Source organism: Diabrotica undecimpunctata, chromosome 7, assembly GCF_040954645.1.
Source record: "Diabrotica undecimpunctata isolate CICGRU chromosome 7, icDiaUnde3, whole genome shotgun sequence".
Lineage (NCBI taxonomy): Eukaryota > Metazoa > Arthropoda > Insecta > Coleoptera > Chrysomelidae > Diabrotica > Diabrotica undecimpunctata.
Window position 1 is genome coordinate 47724766 of NC_092809.1, and position 23405 is coordinate 47748170.

The window sequence follows — 23405 nt, forward strand, 5'->3', positions numbered from 1 at the left end:
GTCAAAAAACAACATTTTAAACAAGGCTAGAAAAAGCAAAGACATCAATTAGATAACCCACCTGGTGGGATAGACACCTAGACATAAAAACCAAAAGATATCTGCAACAGAAATGAAATGTCTTCACATATTAACATACGTAAAAGAGAAAAGGTCAAAGTGATACGAACAAAGAAGAGTCAGTGACATCAAATGAATAAATAATAACAGAATGGAGCCCCGTATTCGCTGCCAATGCCGTGGTAAGTTGTCGTTAAGTCATGATAGCAGCGCTTACGCGACCTAAAAACCCTAACACTAGACCTGAGCCAGCTTTCACGACTTCAAAATGTGCAATAAGCCAATTGGCTGATGTATTATCGATTTACAACAGACTGTTTTCGATATTCTCTGTTATATTATGATATTGTACTGTACGTTAACAGCTTTAATGGAATAATACTAGGTGTGGCGTCATAGCTCAGTGGCTAGGTACTGGCTTATTAAGCCAAAGCACCCGGGTTCGATCTCGGCGGACACCAGTAATTTTTCAATTGATAGCAAACATAAAGGATGTGGCCTCTCAAAGAACACTAACGCTGCACTGTACTAGGTACATGTAAAAGAAAAATAAAAATAAGGACAGATATGTTTCCTTTTTCATCGGTCTCCCATCAGAAAATATTCAGCATTGTACTTATCTGCTAAAACAGGATAAAAAAGGTAAAAACTTACGGTGAATTTATATCTTCGCCACTGTTAAGGCTGCAGTTATAGCAAAAAAGGGCTTGCGAAAAAAAAACTACGTCCAAGTAATTATTTGATGTACAGATTTTTCTAAATCTCTTCTTATCAAAAGAAATACTCTCGATACACTTTTCTCCAACGGTACAGATATTTTATACCTTTCACCAATTTTATACCCATTGCTCTTACCAATTTTGAATTAATTAGTTTTTCAATCACTTACTAATTAAACTCCACAAACTCCTTAAATTGTTAGTGTCCAATAAATAAAATAATAAAAATCATCGTAAACTTTAATTTCACTTATTAATTGTTATTTTATGATTCCTCTTATCATGGTGACATTTACGGGACGCTTATATGTATATGTTTAAAACGAATTTCATTATTTATGCTTCTACGAGGAGCCAATGGTGGCTCTGAAACTTTACAGGGTGGATATACCTCTAAGAAATACGACAAAAATGTATAATAGAAAACAAGAAAACTCATATTACCATTCAATCAAATAACATGAATTTGACCATCAATTTAGTTCAGTTAAACCTTGATAATAGATGATATTATATTACCATAGCTACAGTTTATTCCTTGGATTGTTATACTAATTATTCATTATATCACTTACCCTTTTTGCTCAAATTAAGTAGCAGATACTATGAAATTGGGCCATTTGTCTTTATACAACAAAATAAACCAAACAAAGACATCAATATATTGTTTTAACAACTAATTTGCCCTACAGATGACAGCAATATATTGTTTTAACAATTAATTTGCCCTACAGATGACAGCCGATCAAATTTTTCTTTTTAGCTTTCGTTGTAATACTTGTAGATGTCTCACAAGCTTCCCGATGCCATTCTACGTAAGAACTAATTGGGAATGATAGCCCAATCAAGTTGGTAAAAAATAAGAATTTTTCGTTACAACTTTATTTGACAGATAAAATGTGTAGTATGAGATAGTACAAAAAGATTAAGATAACTTTTTCAGAAAAAAAAATACACAAAACGAGATCTTCTCATTGCGTCGTCTCCTTTCCAAGGTTGGCGATCCAAATGGCAATTGTAGCTTTGGAAGCACGAAAGATTTCTGTGGATAAGCGGTCAATCCATCTCCTCAGGTCTTTCAGCCACGAGTTCTGGCGTCTTCCAACTGATCTTTTGCCCTGCACTTAACTTTCCAATATGATTTGGAGTAATTCATATCTTTCACCTCTCAACACATGACCCAAGTATTGTATTTTTCTCTCTTTGATTTGGAATTCTCAGCATCTGTCTGTATATATTGTTATGTTTCCCAACCAAAGAAAAATAAATAAAAAAATCCATCGAAATAAAATTTTAAGATATCAATATAAACAAATTGTATATAGTAATTTAGGATAAGATTTAGTGTAGATAAGAATAGAAATTTGTTTGGCAAACGACCTTTTTCCGTTTCAAACAAAATTATCAAAAAACCTTTGTTTAGAATTAGAAGACATTTTACCTGTAAGTTAATCTTTTCAATCGAGTATTAAATGACCATATTCTAATCTTTTGAAATATGTATAAATTGTGTATTGACAAAACCAATTTTAAAGTAAGCTATTTAATTTTTTCTCTGAAACCGAAATTAGGCTTTTCCAAAATCATGGTAAACACAATTTGAGCTTTTGATTGGACGGTCGTTTTTAAATGGGAATTTGTGAGCCGATCATGAGAACCGGAGAAGTCAGTTATAATTTGGTCATCGAAGGAAACAGTCGTTTGTCTCAAGATAGGGTGTGGTTCGTGAGTTGGATACCGGCATTGTGAAAAAGAATTGAATAGTTTTGCAGAAGGAGATAGCAAGTAGATTGAAAGAGGTCCTTGTATCTACCATTGGCATTTTGTGAAGATTTGTGAAAGTAGTTTTACGGCATCAAGTTGACAAAAGGAGGTCCTTGTGTCATTAATAAGTAGAGTTTTTGGAGAAGTGCATCAGGTGTTTTTGGTTAGTGCAGCAGGTTTGCAGAGACGTTAGGAAGGAGCCTAGGTGCCAAAAAGGAGACATCGTTGAGGAGACTGGATTTTTCTGGGTATGTTCCAACATACAACTCAATAAGAAAATAAGCTGTAAGTGTTTTGTACAATTGAATTTTATATCTGTAAAGGATCGGTTTGACATCATGGTCATTAGCATTCAAATTTAGGAACTGAGGTTTTGTTAGGCTAATCAAAAGTTTAAAATTTTGTTGTTTTCTTGTTTAAAGTAAAGAAAAATTTAAGTAAAATTGGTTTTCACTTAATATAAATGTATATATTAAGGTACTAAGGTACAGGTAATATAAGAAGTTTATTTTACTTTTGATAACAAATAAGTTATATTTTTTTATTGGCTCAATAAACTAAGATTAAAGTCAAAATAAACAATCATAACAATATATATATATATATATATATATATATATATATATATATATATATATATATATATATATATATATACATATATATATATACATATATATATATATATATATATATATATATATATATATATATATATATATATATATATATATATACATTTTAAAGGCATCTATTCTTTTTTCTGTTTTAGAGTCCATTGTCCAACTTTCACAGCCATACAGCAAAACAGAGAAAACGTAACATCTAATCATTCGAGTTCTGAGCTCTAAACTAAAGTCTGATCTTGTAAAAAATGTTTTCATGATTTCTTTTTTTTGGGTTACACTGGCTGTTGATATTTGCTCCCAAATATTTCATGGAAGTTACCTCTTCTATTATTTGTCCCTTGGCGTACAAATGTACGTTTGTTCGTATCTTTGAAAATACTAGAATTTTAGTTTTGGAAACATTTAGATGTAAACTGAACATTTCGCTATGACGAACTACATAATTTATTATATTTTGTAGTTCTTGTGCGTTGCTTGCTATTAGGACGGTATCATCAGCGTACCTGATGTTGTCTATGTTGGTTCCGTTGATCTTGATTCCACCTTGAACCTCGTCTAATGCTTTTCTGAATATAGATTCCGAATACAAATTAAATAATAGTGGTGATAAGACGCAACTTTGTCGCAGTCCTCGTCGGATTTGTATATCTTCGGATGTTTTATGCTCTATTTCAATTGTTGCCGTTTGGTTCCAATATAGTTCTGAGATAATTCGCAAGTCTTGTTCGTCAATTCCAGTTGCTTTCAGAATTTCGATCGCTGCAAGTTAATATGCTAAATTAAAATCGGTTGATTAACAAAAAAGTTATTGCAAAATGAACAATAGGATCGCTGTATTTGAATATTGCTAATATTAAATTTTTTATTATTTATTAAAATTTGTTTAAATGTACCTGAACTTGAGGGTCTTATCGTGTTTGAATTGTGTGCAAAAGATATACCAAATCGGCCAAGATTTTTTGAAATTTCTAAAGCCGGTCCAGATAATTTGACTGATAGGATCTCAATAACCCTGTTATTTTATTTTTCATTCACTGCTCATAGATTCGCCTTCGATGCTTCGACATTTGAAAAATTAATCTCTAGTTTGCTTACCCCTACTCTGTTTTACAATGAAATAAGCCCACCAGATTAATTCTGCACACTCCAACTAAAAAGTTGGCGAATTAAACAAGAAACCAATGAAAGAACAGATGGGATCATATTGAATAAAACCAAGTGAACACACTGCAACTAAAAAGCTGGCGAATTAAACAAGAAACTAATGAAAGAACAGGTGTGATCATATTGAATAAAACTAAGTGAACATTACCAAGAAAGATACCCAAGCTATTGTCCTTCTTCTCCTGTTCCTTTCAGTAAATCTTCTACTGATATTCAACAGTTTTAATAGTAATTCTAGCGTTATTAACTTCATAAAGATGCTAATTCTACTGAGTCTCATATCTCCCCTTTTCTCTGAAGTGATAATCCTAGATATATAAAATTAAATTTTTTTAAAATTAGTGTATTATCCAAATAACTATATTCGATTCCAAAATCTATTCAATGTACATACCAATTACTCCCTTTTTAATCTGTTCTTTAAGCCTTTTCCTTCAAAAGTCTGCGTTTACTTTTTAACACTTATTATGCTCTATAAATATTAATCCTTTTTCGTGGGTCTTCTTTGGTCTTCCTCTTCTACTTTTACCAGGAACTTGACATTCAATGATGCTTCAAATAATATCATCTACATCATTGGCAAGCTCTGAGTCCTGATTCAATTCTACCTTCACATGGAATTTATTCACCTTTCCTGAATTTTTTTCATCATCTTTTGCCTCATCATCATTCCCTTTGCCCTTATCCCTAAGTGTGATCGGCTTCACTAGGTATTTCTCCATAAGTTTTTATCTTTTTTGGCACTCCACTTATCCATCTAAGCATTCTCATTTCCACTACAAGCATTCGTTATTCCTCTTTCTTTTTAACTGCCCAACATTTAGTTCCCTACATCATAGCTGGTCTTATGGCTGTTTTATAGAATTTTCCCTTCAACTTCATTGGAATTTGTCAGACAAGACACTACTCGCTTTCTTTGTCTTACTAAGTTTTAAACCTTTTTTCTCAAGAGCGTTTCTGCAGTGTTTTAGCTTTTGTTTTAAGTAGCTTTTACTATTTCCTACTAACACTACATTATCAGCATACATTAGGGACCAGCGAATGTTATTTTGTAGTTTCGCTAATATCTGATCCAAGACTAATGGGAATAAATAAGGACTAAGCCTTGGTGCAATCCAACTTTCACATGAAATTTATCAGTCTCTTCCATACCTGTCCTAAAATATGCTTTCTCAAGATCACTGAATAGCATATGAGTGTTGGTTCCTTTATTCCTATGTTTTCCATTAGTTGTTTTAGAATGAAAATTGTATCTGTTGTTGATCTGATTTTGCATAACGCCAAACTGATTATTGGATATTTCGGTTTCTTCGCGTATCCGTCTATCAATTGCTCTCTCCCATATTTTCATGATGTGACTAATTAGCTCTATGGCTATGTAGTTTGTATAGTATAGTATATCTCCCTTTTTTTGTAAACAGGTACTAATAACGTTTGATCTTAAAAACAAACAACTTTCTAGCTCTTGTTGCAAAATTTCCAATCAAAGTATCAAAAGCTGACTTTTCCTACATAATTGTGTACCACGAGTTTTTCTTTTGTCTTTATCTCATACTCACCTTAACTTGTCACTTAGTAATTCTTCGTATTGGGAGTATCTCTTTAAGACATTGTAATATTCGAATATGTCAGTTTGTTCACTACTTATGAAGATCTGTATGAGATCTATTCCTGACCACTCGTTATACAGTTTTTTCCTCTCGTTTATTTTTCTTTGAATTTTGCTTGACCACCACCAGATCTCTTTATTTATAAACTTCTTTCCTGAGGTTTTTTAAACATTCTTCGTTTTCATCTATTATAATTTACAATTTTATGTTTGACGGTCCTTTTTGATATTTCGGTTTCGTTTCGCTTCTTACTTCCAAGACCAGCACTATAATTAATACCTATCTATATTAACTTTAAAATAGAGTGAGAGACAACTACTGATTATTATATGATTTGACCAACTTGTAGGCGGTTCGATTTAAGAGGTATTTACAACTTTATAATCAGTGTAGTCTGTAAGATGCTACCTGTTTTGTTGAGGGTTAAATTATTCTTTCAAACTATTTTACACCATTTTACTATATCACTAAATATATAAATAAATAGATCAACAATGTAAAACGCAGTATCATTCATTTTAAAAAATGCATTCCTTTGAAAAAAGTACATCGCCTACCTCCTTGTATTCAGAGTACCAAAGTCCGAAATAAAACTTTACGATATTTTTATTAGGCCAGAGCCACAATTTTATATTTTTATGGCTATTGTAAAAGACTGCCCCGAGCGACACACCACAGAGAATTTTACACTTAAATTTGGAAATATGAGTGCAGTAAAAAAGGGAGAGTTTTTTAAAGGGTTTAAACTTGAGTATTGTTGAAAGTTCGATGATGGCTAAAAAAAGCAAAAGTTACATGTTTTCATAAACTAGTTCAAAGTTTTATATGACAAAATATTGAGTATGGATAACAGTTTTATTAACTTAACCTTTGAGAAATTTTTATTGAAAATATTAAAAATACATTTTCATGAACATTGGAGGTCCCATACGCTAAGGTCAAATTGCGGAAACTTAGGTTGCACAACTTATAAAATATGATTGCAGGTGTATAGGGCTTAGGTAGGTATTAAGGGACGATACAGTGGGACGAATTGCTGAAAACGTGACCAAAAGCCTAAATGTATACCTATCAATTTAAATATGAGTGGGTAGGTACTATATTTGCTAATTACGAAAATTGGAAAATTTAAAATGACCGATCCAATATGGCGTCCAAATTTCATGTATTTATACATCAATAGGTACTGCAAAGTTTTTGACCTCACTGATTACGGATTTGATACCAAAGTTGAAAAATTCAAAATAGCGACTTAAATATGGCGGACCAAATATCATAAAATTTGAATTAATTGAACATAAATCGGTACTGTAAGGTTTACTACATCACTGAATACAAATTATGATATCTAAATTTAATATTCTTGTGAAGCTATTTTCTTGTGGCATGTTAAAGTAATTACTATTTAAATGTGAATAAGCCACGTTCTCGAACGTATTCCGAAGTGGAAATTGCAACGTCAATAAACGCACTTTAACCTTTAATTGTGGCTTATTCCCATTTAAATAGTAATTATTAGTACTTAATCTAAATTTGAATATTCGGTTAAAGTCTAGAGAACGTTCCGATGAAGTTAGCTACAAAGAAACTTGAGTAAAACACAAATTTGCGTTTGCGGTATTGCCATGTCCTTATTATGTATATGTTTTATGCCTCAAATATGTTTTGATACAGTATATTTTTATTATATTATTTTATGGAATCTGGTATTTTTTGGAACGAATGAATATTTGTTTCTTTCAATATTAGCTGCAGTTAGTTATTAGAAAAAAAATGTAATTGCCCTTTGGTAGATTAGCGGATAAAATTGGCAACAGTGTTAAAACTTTCACAACACTTTAGTTGCCAGATTGCAAGATAATAACAAAGTGAAAATATATATTAAAATCATTACAGCAGAATTTAAATTAATATAGGGAAAATATCAGCACAGAAACAACATCCAGTATTCTCCCAAAAATAGTACTCCCTTTATAGAACGAATAAAATCTTCTAACTTTGATATGGATAAGCTAAATCGATCTCTACAAGTCTACACTTACCATTGATTTAACCCTCACAAAATACCCCAAATCAACTACAAATCCGATTTTCATTAAACACTTGTACTCCGAAGTGATATCTCATTATCCTAATCATCTCCAAATTTTCAGTGATGCCTCTAAAGCTCATGACGGACATGCTGCTGCATACTACTGTAAATACACTACTCACACTATATCCATACCTACAAACTGCTGCATCCTCACAGGCGAGACCACAGCCATTTTGGAAGCCTTAATTTTCTTCAAAACGCGTAGTGAGAATAAATGTGTCATCATCACTGACTCATTAAATGCTCTATTAGGTGTAAAACAAATATACCCTTCTTCTTCTTTCAGTGCCTATTCGTTCCGAATATTGGCAATCATTCTGGCTATAATTATTTTATTGACTGATGCTTTAAATAGATTCGTTGTTGTTGTGGAGAACCATTTCCTCAGGTTCTTCAACCATGATATTCTCCTTCTCCCAATTCCTCGCTTTCCGAATACTTTACCCTGTAGGATTACCTTCAGTAATCTGTATTTAGTGCTGTTTCTCATTATATGTCCGAGATATTCCAACTTTCTCCTTTTAATGGTATACATCACCTCTCTTTCTTTGCCCACTCTTCGTAATACGGTCTCGTTGGTTATCTTGTCTGTCCATGATATCCTTAGAATTCGCCTGTATAGCCACATCTCGAAGGCTTCAAGTTTTTTCTCCATTGCTTCAGTTAGTGTCCAGGATTCAACTCCGTAATACAATATTGAGAAGATATAACATCGTAGGAGCCTTACTTTTATCTCCAGATTAAGATTGTGGCTTTTAAAGAGTTTGGCCATGTTATTGAATGCACTCCTAGCCTTCTCTATTCTACATTTTATTTCCTGTGAGTGATCCCATTGTTCATTTACTGTTGTTCCAAGATAGTTATACTGTTTTACTCGGTCCACTGGTGTATTATTGATAAGTAGTTGAGCGTCTCTAACTTTATTTTTGCTGATGATCATAAATTTAGTTTTTGTTATATTTACTTGAAGTCCAAATCTTTCACTTACTTCATTTACTTTGTTTATTAGTTGTTGTAAACTGTTCAAACTGTCTGCAAAAATAACGGTGTCGTCTGCATAACGGATGTTGTTTAGGCGTTCTCCATTTAGAAGTATTCCATGTTCGCATTTTTCCAAGGCTTCACTAAATATTTCCTCTGAATATAGATTAAATAATATAGGTGAAAGTATACAACCTTGTTTAACGCCTCGTAGAATCTGGATCATTTCCGTTGGTTCACCTCCAAAATTCGTTTTTATTGTGGCTGATTGGTTCCAGTATAAATTTTGTATTATACGTCGATCTTTATCATCCATTTGGGCTTTTGTTAGAATATCCATCATTTTTTGGTGTTGAACTGTATCAAATGCTTTTTGGTAGTCCACAAAGCAGGTGTAAATATCGCAAGTCATATCTCTGCATCTTTGAAATAATACTTGTAGACTAAACAGTGCATCTCTTGTACCTACGCCTTTCATGAATCCAAACTGTGTGTCTTGTATTCTCTCTTCGCATAGCTTGTATATTCTACGATGTATAATTTTAAGAAAAAGTTTTAATGTATGGCTCATTGCCCTACAAATCCAATATTACGGGCTATAAAAAATGAGATAAATGTAATTCAATCAACACGAAAAGAAGTAGCATTTATCTGGGTACCGTCGCATGTAGGAATAGCTGGAAATGAGAAAGTGGATAACCTAGCAAACACAAGTCGAATAAACTCACAATACACAACCAAATCAATAAATTATCCATATTCCGATCTCAAAAACCTAATTAAAGACCACTGTATGAACATATGGCAAGACTACTAGAAAGATTCAGGAACGAAACTATATGAGATTTATCACCTTGTGAAGACCATCTTAAATAATCCATCCAATAGAAGGGATCAAGTAATAATTAACCGACTAAGAATTGGACACACTGCACTGACCCATAGATTCTTAATCAACAAAGAACCTTCTCCAACCTGCAGAAACTGTTCTCTCTCATTGACGGTGAAGCATATTCTGATTGACTGCCAGTACCACGAAGAAACAAGAAGAAAATATGGAATCTCAGATGACATCAAAACCACTTTAACCATAAACACTGACCATGTAATAAATTATTTAAAAGATTTACCTTTATATACATCTATTTAATGTAAATAAAATGAACTCTTGTGTACGTTACTCCACTAATAACCCTGCGTGGTTGATGTGGATTATATGTTTTTTTTTTCTAAATAATAAAAAAAAAGAATTAAACTTATTATTCAGTTTCTAACTTTAGCATTTATAGTGATTTATATTATTTTTCTCGTTATTTTACCATTTTATGTTTTCCATGTTTAATTAAATTAATTAATATTTATTATATCGCATGCTCTTTAGCGATTTAAGGACAGGGCAACACTGCCAAATACAAAATTTTTTTATTTGTAGCTAACTTCATCGGAACGTTCTCTAGACTTTGCCCAAATATTTTAAACTATTCTATTTCATCGTTTTATTATGTAAATTACAATTTTTTTCTGCAAATTCTCATATATTCATTGTTATCACACTTCTTTCAATACTTCTTTCTATAAACTTTCTTTCATGGATCAAGTCATAAATCAACACTCAATCGATGATCAGTATAAAAATAATTTATTTGTTTTTATTTTGGAAGCGTTTCTTAATGGTGTCTCACTTTTCTTCAAATATGATTTTGGAGAATACCACAAAATTAATAAAATAATAAAAATTCTTTTTCTACATTTTTTTTTAAATAAGTGTTCCATTTTGACCTGACAAAAACAACGTCCAGACAGAGTTTACTACTACCATAGCCAAACTTAAAATCCATTAAACGGTTAAGTCATAAAGTTTGATGGCTACAACCTTCCTCCACCCCCCACTAATGTATAGAACAACACTAATCTGAAGCCTGCTAGTCATATTTTATTGGTATGCATAGTTAGTTTTCTTTTTAAAGATGCTAAAACCCCGGTCAGGCCATCAGTACATGAAATATCCAAAGGGGCAGGTCAGAATTAAAGCATAAGATTCTACAACCATATCAATCCAGGGCCGAACTGCGCAAAGATTTAATAAAATTGACAAATACGAGAAAATTGTGGTGCCTTATTTGGTAAATCTACTATTTTTTGTGGCGCTTTGTAGTAGCATTATATTTTGGAATTTACTAAATCTGAATATTACTGAGTATACAAGAACATTTGTCAAGCAAAACTAAACATTGAAAGAAAAAGCTTTATTAGCATACATTTAATTGCAAGTCATTAATTTTCATTAATATAATTTGTGGCTTATGAACATAGTTCGAAGCCAAACCTCTCCACACACACAAGAAAAAGGTATAAAAAGCCGTTTGAATGTATATATCCCAACGAAAGAAAGAAGGTGATTATACAAGGTATTCATAAACTGCTTAACTTAACCAGAATATATATATATTTGTATACCTGTTATTTCCATGAATTAGAAACGAAAAACAATTGCAAACCAAAAAAGAAAACGTACAGAAGCTGGTACGAAGCTCTTCCTCGTTTTTCCATACCAAAGCATCCTCTATTCACTACTTAATTAAAACGATACTTTGTTAAGAACTTTCCTTTGCTCACCGCCGTATTTCGTTTCTGTATCCCAAAATAGACAAGTACCTCGGAGAAATTATAAACTCACAGTTAGATCAAATCCCATTCGACCATCTCTCACCACTGAAAAGATGGGCGGGAGCGTCCGCACCTCATAGACAGCACAGTTCGCCGAAGCTTTAACCACTCTTTACTCTCTCTCGCTCTCTCTCTCTCTTACTCACATTTGAGGTCGTCCTGTAGGCTTGATACCCTAAGGAGCATTCGCCTTTGCGAAGTCTCCAGCAGTTCGGCATACTTCACGATGCCCGACGCACTGAATCACACCAGGGCGGCATAGGACACCAGCGACTGGAAGACTCCATTTAGCACCCTTCTTTTGGTGCTACCTGGATCCCGATGTTTGGCATTAGCCATACCATCGCCTCCACACTTAGGTTTGCCTTTTCAAAATCTTTTGGACGTGTACTCCGAACTTCAGTCCTTTTGACAGCCAGGCTGCAAGGTACTTCACCGATTTTGCTGGTTCAACCTCCACCCCTTCCACTGTAAAACGATGAGAGAATTTGTCCCGGATTCCTTTGAGAATTACCACCTCAGTTTTCGGAGGTGCTAGCTGTAGACCATTTCCTCTAATCCGCCTAATAATATGGCACGCGGCCGTTTTAGATGTATTGGATATGTCTGTCTTCTGACTCGCCTTTACCACCATGGCATTATCAGCGTGCGAAGAAGGTTGGCGGGAATTTCACGTAGTGATAGAATAACAAACCAAGAAGTAAAAAAAAAATGGGATAGAATGTTCAATCATTGCGGATATAGAAAGACATCAACTGGTTTGGTATGGGCATTTAAAAAGAATGGGCACTGACAGGTTGCCAAGTAAAAATTTTGCAGTGAATTCCTAAAGATCGCCGGAGGAAGGGAAGACGAAGAGCAAATTGGCTGCAAAATATCCAAAAACTAATGAGCACCAGACACCTAAAAGAAAATAACTACAACAACAAAAGAGAAATGAAACTAGGAATCGTGTTATACAAACGATATATATCTTAGTAGGGTACTATAAATCTTCATATTTCCTATTGCCTAGCAGATATTCTACTTCCATTCATTCTTGTCTTTGTCCCATTTTGTGATACCAATAAAATTTTGTCTCCGATCGATCCCTTCTTCATTGATTCCTTATGATTTTGTACTGTAAGTTTTCCTAGTAAGATTCCATTAGGCAGTCTTTGAATATAAATTTAGCGAAATCTAATTCTAAAATTGCCACATTTTTAGTTTTATCATTTTACTAATTAATCCTCATAGAGCAACAGTCCGCCTCTGCGTATAAGCGACCATGCTCGTCAAAACGTCACAGGGAACCCATAAAATTCTTTTCGACCCTCCCGATAGTCACAGCCTAACCAAACTTTTATTGGTTCCCTGCTTGAATCGGGCTGGTCTTTCTGAGAAGTCACATTCGTGCTTTTTCTAACAACAACGTGGTGTCAGATTATTTTTAATAGTTTTAGTTGTTTACACGGAGTCGCATGGCAATGTGCTGGAGCGCGCATGTTGCTGAAACTTTTTCAGTCGGCTTATCGTAGCTGACTGGGATGTTTTTGTCAATTGAGCAGTAAACTGATACTTAATATACTTAGAAAATACTACCGATAGTTAGTAATCAACAGTTCTGATCAGTATTTTACTGTAGTGCGTGTCTTTTCGGCATCATTACGTATCAAATAGTTGTCTGGATTATGATTTTCCGGTAATAGTTGTAGATAATGAAAACGTGTAGTTCCAGCAGTGTTCAAGGTGTTTTTAGAGTGAAATATAAAACCCCTTTGAAGGTTAAAACTCTGAAAGAATATAAAACTAGTTTGGAAAGAAGAAAGAAAAATACGGATACTAACCACTCTGAATTATATTATGCAAAACCCACGTAAGACTCATATTTTTTAACCAGTTGGTATGTAGTAATATATTCTGTAAATTATATGTATATGGTAAATCACGATACCAGTCGCCCCCTTGTTAGCGACAATAAAAAATTAATTTGTGGACTCAATCTAATGTCTTTTGTCTTATCATTATTGTTCTTAATTTATCGCTTGTTTTATATTATGCTGTACGTAATTTTTTTTCCATAGAAACTCTTAGTTGTCTTCGTGTATTAGTGACGACCTTCTGTTTTTTGAGTTTTTTGGTTTTAATATTACAATCCTGAAATGCAACTGTGTTAATGGATACAATTCAATATGAGGACAAAGTTCTAATAACAAACGGACCTTATAACAAATTAGCAAATGACCCAACAAAGACTTTGTAAAATAGGATATAGAATTCTATTCAGATTTACAGGTTATTTAACTGATTATCAAAAAAAATTACTTACATCTCATTACAGTAAGAAACCTCATTTTTATGGAGTATCGAAAGTTCATAAAGCGAATACATCACTCATCACTTAGACTTAGACCTATTTGTAGTAGGTACATACCACGAATCAGTAGCGCACCTAGAATTTGCCTCTGGGGGGGGGGGGTTTGGTTGATCACCGAAATTTTTTTTATGGTGCTACCTCCATTAACCCCCAAAACCCCCCCTGGGTGCGCCACTGCCACGAATGCTCCTTGTAGTGAACTGTCAAATTTTTTATTAAATATTATACAACGACTTGCAAGTAGGTACTAGCGACACATTTATAAAGAATACACAACATTTTTTAAATAATTGATTAAAATATTGAATTTAATCAAACAATATTTTAGTAAATGTGCCATTAGATAAAACTTTAAAAATAATAAAAATAAAATTAAAGGATGATGATATACTGACAAGACTAAATGTATCAGCTATAATGGAGTTATTGACATTATGTACTGATACTACTTTCAACTAAATAATGAATTCTACAAACAAAATTTTGGTCTAGCGAATAGCAATGGGCTCTGCTTTATCTCCATTAGTGGCGAATATATTTATGGAAGATTTCGAAACAAATATTATTTCTAAACAAAATCTAGAACCCACAGTATGCTGGAGATATATAGATGATGACTCTGTTCTCAATATGACCTTATGGATCAGATTTGTTGGACACAATCAATAAACGATAAAGAAGAGACAATAAAATTTACCATGGAAAAGTAATATAATAACACACTACCTTTCCTCGATGTTATTATCTCAAAGAAGGATACTAGATGTATAGAAAACCAAAACACGCCAACAGATATCTAAATTACAAATCAAATCACATCAATATTAAAAAGGAATCATTCAATCCTTATACGATATAGCCAAAATTACTTGTTCTAATGAAAATTCGTTCTTAGAAGGAAAACAATTGTTAACTTATCTCTTATTAAAAAGTGATTATTCCTTGTCGTTAATGAATAAGGCATTTTCAACAATCGACCGAATAGAACAGAACAACTCAGAACGAGATCCTACAGCATACACAAGGAAAGATACGAGGAAAATAATAATACCATACATAAAAGGATTATCGTAAAAATTTTAAAGGATGGTAAATAAATTCAACATTCTAACAACAAACACATTGAGAGCTATTTTACCTAGCAATGAACAAGAAGGAACAAAGAATTATATTTATAAAATAGCTTGTTAATTCCAACATGTAGGTTAAACAACAAGACCATTGAATGTTGTTTGTAAATTAAAGGAAAGTAAAAAGTTAATTTGTTTATAGAATTCTTATTTATTAGAAAATAGGTACCTATTATAAGTACGTACATAATATCAATAAGTCCATTATAGATAATACTCTTAGTCTCTTACTAAAATATTTGAATTAAATTCAATATTCCATCATTTATTTAAAAATTGTGTATTCTTTATAAATGTGTTATTATTATTTGCAAATAGTAGAATAGTTAATAAAAATTTTGACAGTTCACTACAAAGAGAATTCATGCTACTACAAATATCCTTTATTAAGTAATTTGTTATAATGTTTGTTTGTTATTATTTTAGGTCTTTAATTTTGTCTTCATATTGAATTTTATCCATTAGCTGCTGGTAGGATAATCATGGAGTCATCATTTTTCACAGCTTTTAGTTCCTCTTTGCTTATGTGCTATTATTAGACTTTTCCAATTCAATTTTACATAGAGACTCTATATCAGGGGTCGGCATTTTAACAAGGCCCAGAAAAAAAAACAAATGATAACATTTAACGACAAGATGTTTATTATTTTGGTACATTCTCAATGATAAAACAAAAGACCTTAAATTAATGTGAAAAATTGCACCGACCGTCTTGAGCTACTTGTTTGTGGTCTGGTTCTCGAGTCGAACAACAAATTCGAAGTGTATCTTCGAGGTGGGCGTCCGTTAATCGGGAGCGATATTTGTTTTACAGAAAAATTCATTTTTGAGAAAGACGTTTTGCACATATACGTTGAGCCAAACATAGTTGCCAAATTAATTGCAAGTTGTCTGCAATTTTCATATTTTGCTGGCACATGTTTTGCCCAAAATTCTTCGCGGATACCGATTAAACAGCTTAGCAGCCACATCTGTCACTTATAGTTTTAATTAAAGTCTGTAATCATGATACTATATCATGTCTGTAAGTATTAAAAATTTTGATTGATCTAAAAAATGAAGTATTTATGTAAATATTGAGGTTCGATTCGTCGAAACGTGAAACATGAAATGAAATGTTGAGGCAAATATGTTTAGACGGTATTTGTCTGCTGGATCTAAGCCGCTGGTTACAACCACTAAGCCGCTCTGTATTTAATTCAATTACAAAATACCTGAAGCTTTTTACTGCTTCTCCCGATTTCCCGTTATTCTTATCTGTATTAGTGTTTTCGCATTTTGTATAATAATTTTCCGACGTGCAAATGCTATTTATGTATATCTAAACAATGTAAATCAAATTTTTAATTTTTGATACCTAGAAACTTTTGATGAAATTTTCCTCTCAATCCATATATTTATCAACGTATTCGTGCTTCGATTGCTGATTTAATAAAATATTAAAATATATGCTATGTGCATCTGATTTTATCGACTATTCAACCATGTTCATAATTCAACAATGAAATATATGCACACATTCACAACTTTAATGTTTAATAAACATTGAAATCTAAATAAATCATTTTATGTAGATGGCTAATAGTCCGCCATTTATAATTTAAATTTTATTAATTCATTTTTAATAATTTTAGCCATCGTCATGAACAAAGAATGGTTAATATAGTTAATAATTTCATCAGACTCCATAATATGTATTTTGTTTTGAAAATAAACTTTGTAGTTTACACAGGCTTAGTACGATGACTGAGAGAGTGACTGGGTTATGGGTCATGTCATGACATTATAAATATCATAGACATTATTTGAACATTAGTGTGATATCTGAAAATCCCTCGGTTTATTGTTGTGTGAAGGTATCCCACATTTTCAACACTTCTAAATGTTTTTTCTTAGAGAATCTTTTATCAGACCATTCAAGAAGTCCTAGCCACGGCATACAGATGGCACCACTGATAAAAATCCATGTGAAAACAGCAATCTGCATACGACATGTGTCAAAATTTGATCTCAGTCAGATTATTGGCTTATAGGCGGTTTAACTGTCATATGTCACTGTGAAGACGTCAGTGTAAGAAGTATAGTGCTGACTTCAAACTACAGCCTTCAAATGATCTTGAACTCTCTGGTCTCCCAAATTCGGCAGTTCCGTGAAAAAATTAAAAAGGGCCAAAAAATAGTTTGGTCGATCATAATAAAGTCGCGTGAGTTGAAAATATTAGAAGGTGTTTCATTCACCATTATTCAGAAGAATTTGTCTGATAAAGCTGTGTTTGGATAAAGTGGGTGGTGCTTTTGTAAACAGTAGATCGAAAACAACAACTAATTGACAGACAGCTTTCTTTGCAAATGTCTTACCACAATTCGCGATTGAAAACAAAGTATCTGACCTCTGGCGGAATAAATTTAAACTACTAAAAGAGGTATAAACAAACCAGACAGCTGTTGATTTGAATAGGATTATTAATTTTTTTTAGTAAATTTCAGCATTATGACTACGTTAAAGTATTTTAAATCAAATCGATATTGTTCTGTTCCTCTCCTATTGAGAAATAGGGAAATATATTTCCCTATTTCTCTTTCCTAAACTGGAAAACTAGAGGAAAAAGAGGAAATCAATAAAAAGAAAATACCACTATCGTTAAGTCAATAACATATTGAGAATACATAATTAATTTTCTTAAATAACAGAAATACAAATAATACTTACCATGTTAGGATAGTATCATGAGGTTTTTTCCTCATGATTTATTATGGAATATTTTAAAGACAAATCATGTGCTATGATCTCAAGTTAAGGTTGATTTCATTTAATCAAAAGAACTATCTTACAATAAAGTCAATTACAAGTTATTTATTTATGTTAATATACAATAAAGTACTTACATATGTCAAAAAATAGTATAAAATAAAAATTAACATTAAAAACATAAGGGCATAATATAAAATAATGCATATATTAGTAAGACAAACATTACAAAGAACATTATACTCTGGGTTCGCAGGTATACACAAAATAGGATTCATCAATACACAAGCCAGTTCCAAACATTAAAAGTTAAAATTTAAGAATTCATCACTTGAAAACTGCTTCCCCTTTAACCAATGGTTCCTTTGCTTCACCACAATACTCAAAGATATCATTAGGCTAATTTCCATTTTTAAATGATAAAAATAACTCCACCAAATTACCTACTCACCTCATCATTCCAGATTACAAATTCGAATTCAGGGCTGGACATTCCACGCAAAATGCATTGGTTGAAGCAACAACTTTCATTTCACAATCAATCAACGAAAGGAAACACGTCATAGGCATATTCCTAGACGTCCAGAAGGCATTCGATCAGGTCTGGCACACAGGCCTGATTGAAAAACTCCACATTGCTGGACTGCCCACGCCTTTCGTTAAGCTAATAAATTCCTATCTCTCCAATCGAACGATCAGGATCAAAGTTGGCGACATTTTATCCACCCACTTTGCTTCTCAAGCTGGAGTACCCCAGAGCTCAATTCTTGCTCCACTATTATACATAGTCTACAATAGTGACAACCCCCGCCCGCAGCATAGATCGGAAACACTTCTTCTGTATGCGGATGATACTGCACTCCTCACGTCAGGGCCACACAGAGAGCGTGGACAATTGTCTGTATTCGAAAGAGCACAAAACTATTCAGATCGAGTTATTAGGTGGTAAAATAATACTTAAACCAAACTAAACATGCAAAAGCAATGGTAAACATTAGACTATTATGTTTGTTTATACCATTTATATCCGCCATGACACTGCAGTCGACCTGCCCTCTACATTCAGTTTCAATCGCGAATAAACGGGAATTTTTTCGATATGTGACAGTATATGAAACACAAGTCAAATCTGCAGTCAGTTGAATAGACATGAGGAGATGATGCAGCAGTTTTTATGACACAGCTCTAATTTATATTATCACTTTTGAACAAATGACTTACAAAATCATACAATGGATAGTTTTTCAGTTATTAGAGATTAAAATAGGACTTTCGGATGTTGGAATCTTCATTTCACGCAGTGGAAAATTAACATCCGTTTAATAATAGCATAAAAAAATTTACACATACTAAGGCAAAATAACTTGGTCGCAATCTGTACTATAGAAATGAATATTTAACAAAACAGACTTAATTTGTAAATAAAAACTTAAAAAGAAGATAATTAATTCCCGCAAAATATCCCCAGAATTCACTAAAAATGTTGAATAATCTACTCTCTAATTTGAATTAAGCTCTTCATTCTTTGGTGGTATCGGGTTAGTATCAGTCACTTAATACATCCTGTAGAATATTATTGCTTTTCAACTTTTTATGTTTTCCTTAATTGGACTATAATGTTTGGCAATTACGCTTCGAATCCCGAATGCTCAAAGGTCGTATAATGGTAATTTTTGACTTTCTTTATACCTTCTTCGATTTACTTTGATTCCTGACAGGTCCTTGTTACCGTCAATAATATTTCGTCATTAGCTTTTATTGCGATTCTAAGATAATGGGAAACTGTTAAGAATGCTGATATTGAACTGGTTTTGATGATACATATACATGTAAATAATAATTGGCGCGGAGATGAAAATAATGAGGGACAATGTCCATAAGAGGCCCGCGTAGATTTTTCTTATTAAAAATGTTCGTAAAAATTTTTTTATTTAATTTTTGATAATTATGTACCATTAAATACGAGTTCCTGAACGCAAGTATGTAATAATTCCGGATATATACATATATTTTTTTAATTCCTGATTTGTCGGTCTGATAAAACACTAAGGGTGGCCGCATACAGAAAGAGCAAAACTGTTTTAGTCAAAAACGTTTTTGTTTGAAACGAAAATGTTTTTGTTTCCACAAGAAACATTTTGTTTTCAAGAGAAACAAAATGTTTGCACAAACCATACTGCAATAAGTTTTATTAAAGATGTCGACAGATAACGACGAAATTGCACTAGTTTTCTGGCAGTGGTTCCTCCTACAGGACGAAAAAACGCAAAATAAAAGACAATTTTAGGGGCATCCTATAAATGAGAAAAGAATCTGGCTTCAATCAGTACAATAAATTTTTTTGCGTCCACTTCCATGATACACACAATATAAACAAGCAAAATATCGCCGTTTCCACATGTACTTCTTGTTGACTACTCGAGCGGTTTCAAGAAGGGAATTCCAAAAACACGTTGCGCCTGAGTACATTGAAATGTTTCGACACAAAACGACGATCCGGTATCTAAACATGCTTTAGACACACGACTAATCAGTGTGCGTCAGCTCATTTCATTTATATGGAAACATCAGCATCAGACTCGTTTAGTCAAAAACGTTTTTGACTAAAACAGTTTTGCTCTTTCTGTGTGCGGCCACCCTTAATTATTGCTTAAACGTTTCTGCTATTTGCCATTTTCAATAAGCACTTTAAATATTTAAACATTACATAATACACAATTATATTTTATGTCTGTATTTTTTGATAGTTTAACATAGAATCAAAGAATATAGACGCTTAAGCGTCTATATTCTTTGATAGAATGCAAAAGTGGTATCTGACCCTAAATACATCTGGCAGGAACTTCAAATACGAGTGGTCTAGGGTCGCCTTTTTAAAATATCTGCGAATGATGCATTTAAAAAGCAACTTAATTTATAAAATTATGATACATATTGAAAAGATCTTTTATATCTGTCTTATTATTGATAGAATTTGGATCTTTTTTATGTGAATCATCTTCAATATGTATCTTTTGTTGAAGTTTTGTTCTTTTTCCAAAATCTGTACATTTTCAAAGTCTTCTCTCTAGCCAAAGAATGGCTAGATAGCCAAAGAATGGCTAGAGAATGCTTGGCTAAGGCTGTAGTGTTTAATTGTTGGTTTGTATACAACTATGTTTATGTGCAACAACCCTTTTATGTAGATATTGCTATGTTTGCCCAATATATGTTGAATTGCAGTCTTTACATTTTATTTTAACATCCGACTGATGATCTTAAATAACATTGGGTTTAAATTTTGAAAAATATTTTCAGGATGTTTTTGACGATTTATGTCCAATATTGATATCATATTTTGCCAACATTTTCGACGTTTGTTTAGAGAATCCACTAATGTGTGGTAATGATATAAGTATAGTGTTTGTTTGATTTAGCGACGTTACTATTATATTATTTATTGTTAAGTATGGTTTGGGTTTGTTTTGGATTGATATCGGGATTAGATTGATTTCTGATACTGAACTTTTACAAAAAGGCGTTAATTTTAATATATCAGTTATAATATATCAGTTTAACTACCGTTTAATATATTTTAATATAAATGCTGATTTTCGGGATTTTCTTTGCCATGTTCTACAAAACAAAATAAATGTGATAATCATATCTAAAGTAAATTTTATATTTGATACATACAAAAGCTGTAAAACAGTCTCTTTCAAGTGTTGTACGTGAGGGAATACAACACTGGAGGCAAAAGGTCTTTCAAATTACATTATACCGTACAAAATCAGAACTTTCTCAGATATTTTATTCCTTTTGCTTTCTCTCTCGAGCAGAGCCACGATAATTATCTTGAAAGCTTTTTGGAAATAAAACAGAGTAGCGTTACTCATCTTCCTCTCTAGTTATATTACTAAGTCATGGATTTTTTTAAGGAAGGATTTTTTTATAAACGGAATTAGGAAAAGTAATAATTGCAACATTTAAAAAACATTAATATTAATAATTAATAAGTCATTGTGCTGAGAGACAATTAGTGACGTAGATGCTTCTATGTTATACAAGCGTATTAAAAATATAAAAGTGGTAAATTCGCACAAAACAAATTATTTCTGTCTCATGTGTGATTCAGTTACATTTTCAGTAAATAACTTTATAAAATATGTTTATGTAAGACGTATTGAAATTCGCTGGTTAAGGAAGTAATAGATAATTAAATAGAATGAACTATATATGTAATTGAAGAGCAATGCAAAGAGATCGAAGACCTTCAAAATAAATATGATCTTTTTAACCTACACAAGAAAGTCAAAGAACTGGCAGGACTAAGAAAACAAAATCCCACTTGTGCAATTCTGGATATACACGGTACTGCTATAACACATACGGACGAGAAAATACAAAGATGGGCAGAATATATCGATGAATTGTTCGATGATGAAAGAGGAGATCTGGAGCACATAGAACTTACGTCAGAAGAAATAGGTCCATATATTACAAAAGAAGAAATATTGCACGCATTAAAAACAATGAAGAGCGGGAAAAGCCCTGGACCTGATATGCTTCCTATAGAAATCCTAAAAATTCTAGATGAGAAGCACATTGATGTTTTAGTGACACTCTTGAACCAAATTTATAGTTCAGGCGTATTACCCAAAGAGTGGTTAATCTCTATTTTTATTTGTCTCCCTAAAGCAGCGATTACCGCACCATTAGCTTAATGTCTCATACGCTAAAGTTACTACTTAAAGTCATCCATAACCGAATATATCACAAACTGGACATAGACGTTAATAATACACAATTTGGTTTTCGCAAAGGCCTAAGAACACGTGAAGCTCTTTTTTCACTTAATATACTAATACAAAGATGCCTGGACGTCAATCAAGATATATACGCATGTTTTATTGACTATAATAAAGCATTCGATAAAGTACGACATAAACATTTAATGAATGTCCTGAAATCAAAGAAGATTGACTACAATGACCTCAGGATCATATCAAATTTATACTATAAACAGCGAGCAAAAGTACGTGTTAACGAACAGCTGTCAGAAGAAATTGAAATTAGATGTGGAGTAAGACAGGGATGCGTATTGTCGCCAATTCTTTTCAATGCCTACTCCGACGAGGTCCTGAAAAAAGCTCTTGAGGGTGAAACAGCTGGAATAAAGGTAAATGGAGTTCCCATTAACAACATTAGATATGCGGACGACACTGTGATCTTAGCCGAAAACATTGAAGATCTTCAGAGACTGGTGACCAGAATAGCAGAGTATGGAAAAGAGTATGGTCTAACAATGAATGTCAAGAAGACGAAATTTATGAGAATATCGAAAACTCAAAGAAATAACGAGAATCTTCTAATATACGAAACCAACGTCGAACAAGTGGACAAATATGCATACCTGGGAACAATGATTAACTCCACAAATGATTACAATCAGGAGATAAAAATAAGAATAGAAAAGGCTAGAGCAAATTTCAACAAAATGAG

At 32.7% G+C, this 23405-nt stretch overlaps 1 protein-coding gene across 8 annotated transcripts in view; it reads left to right on the forward strand.

Moving 5' to 3' along the window:
* Nucleotides 1-23405, forward strand: part of LOC140445291 (uncharacterized) — a 196856-nt gene that overhangs the window by 84833 nt on the left and 88618 nt on the right. For 4 of the 8 annotated variants that reach the window (XM_072537222.1, XM_072537224.1, XM_072537225.1 and 1 more), the window contains exon 1: nt 13141-13544. The exons of 1 other annotated variant lie outside the window; for it this stretch is intronic. In XM_072537222.1, the coding sequence (XP_072393323.1) occupies nt 13387-13544 (158 nt within the window). In that variant the 5' untranslated portion in view covers nt 13141-13386. Of the gene's footprint in view, nt 1-13140; nt 13545-23405 lie in introns of those variants that run through there. 3 more of the 8 variants (XM_072537226.1, XM_072537228.1, XM_072537229.1) reach the window with 1 other exon arrangement.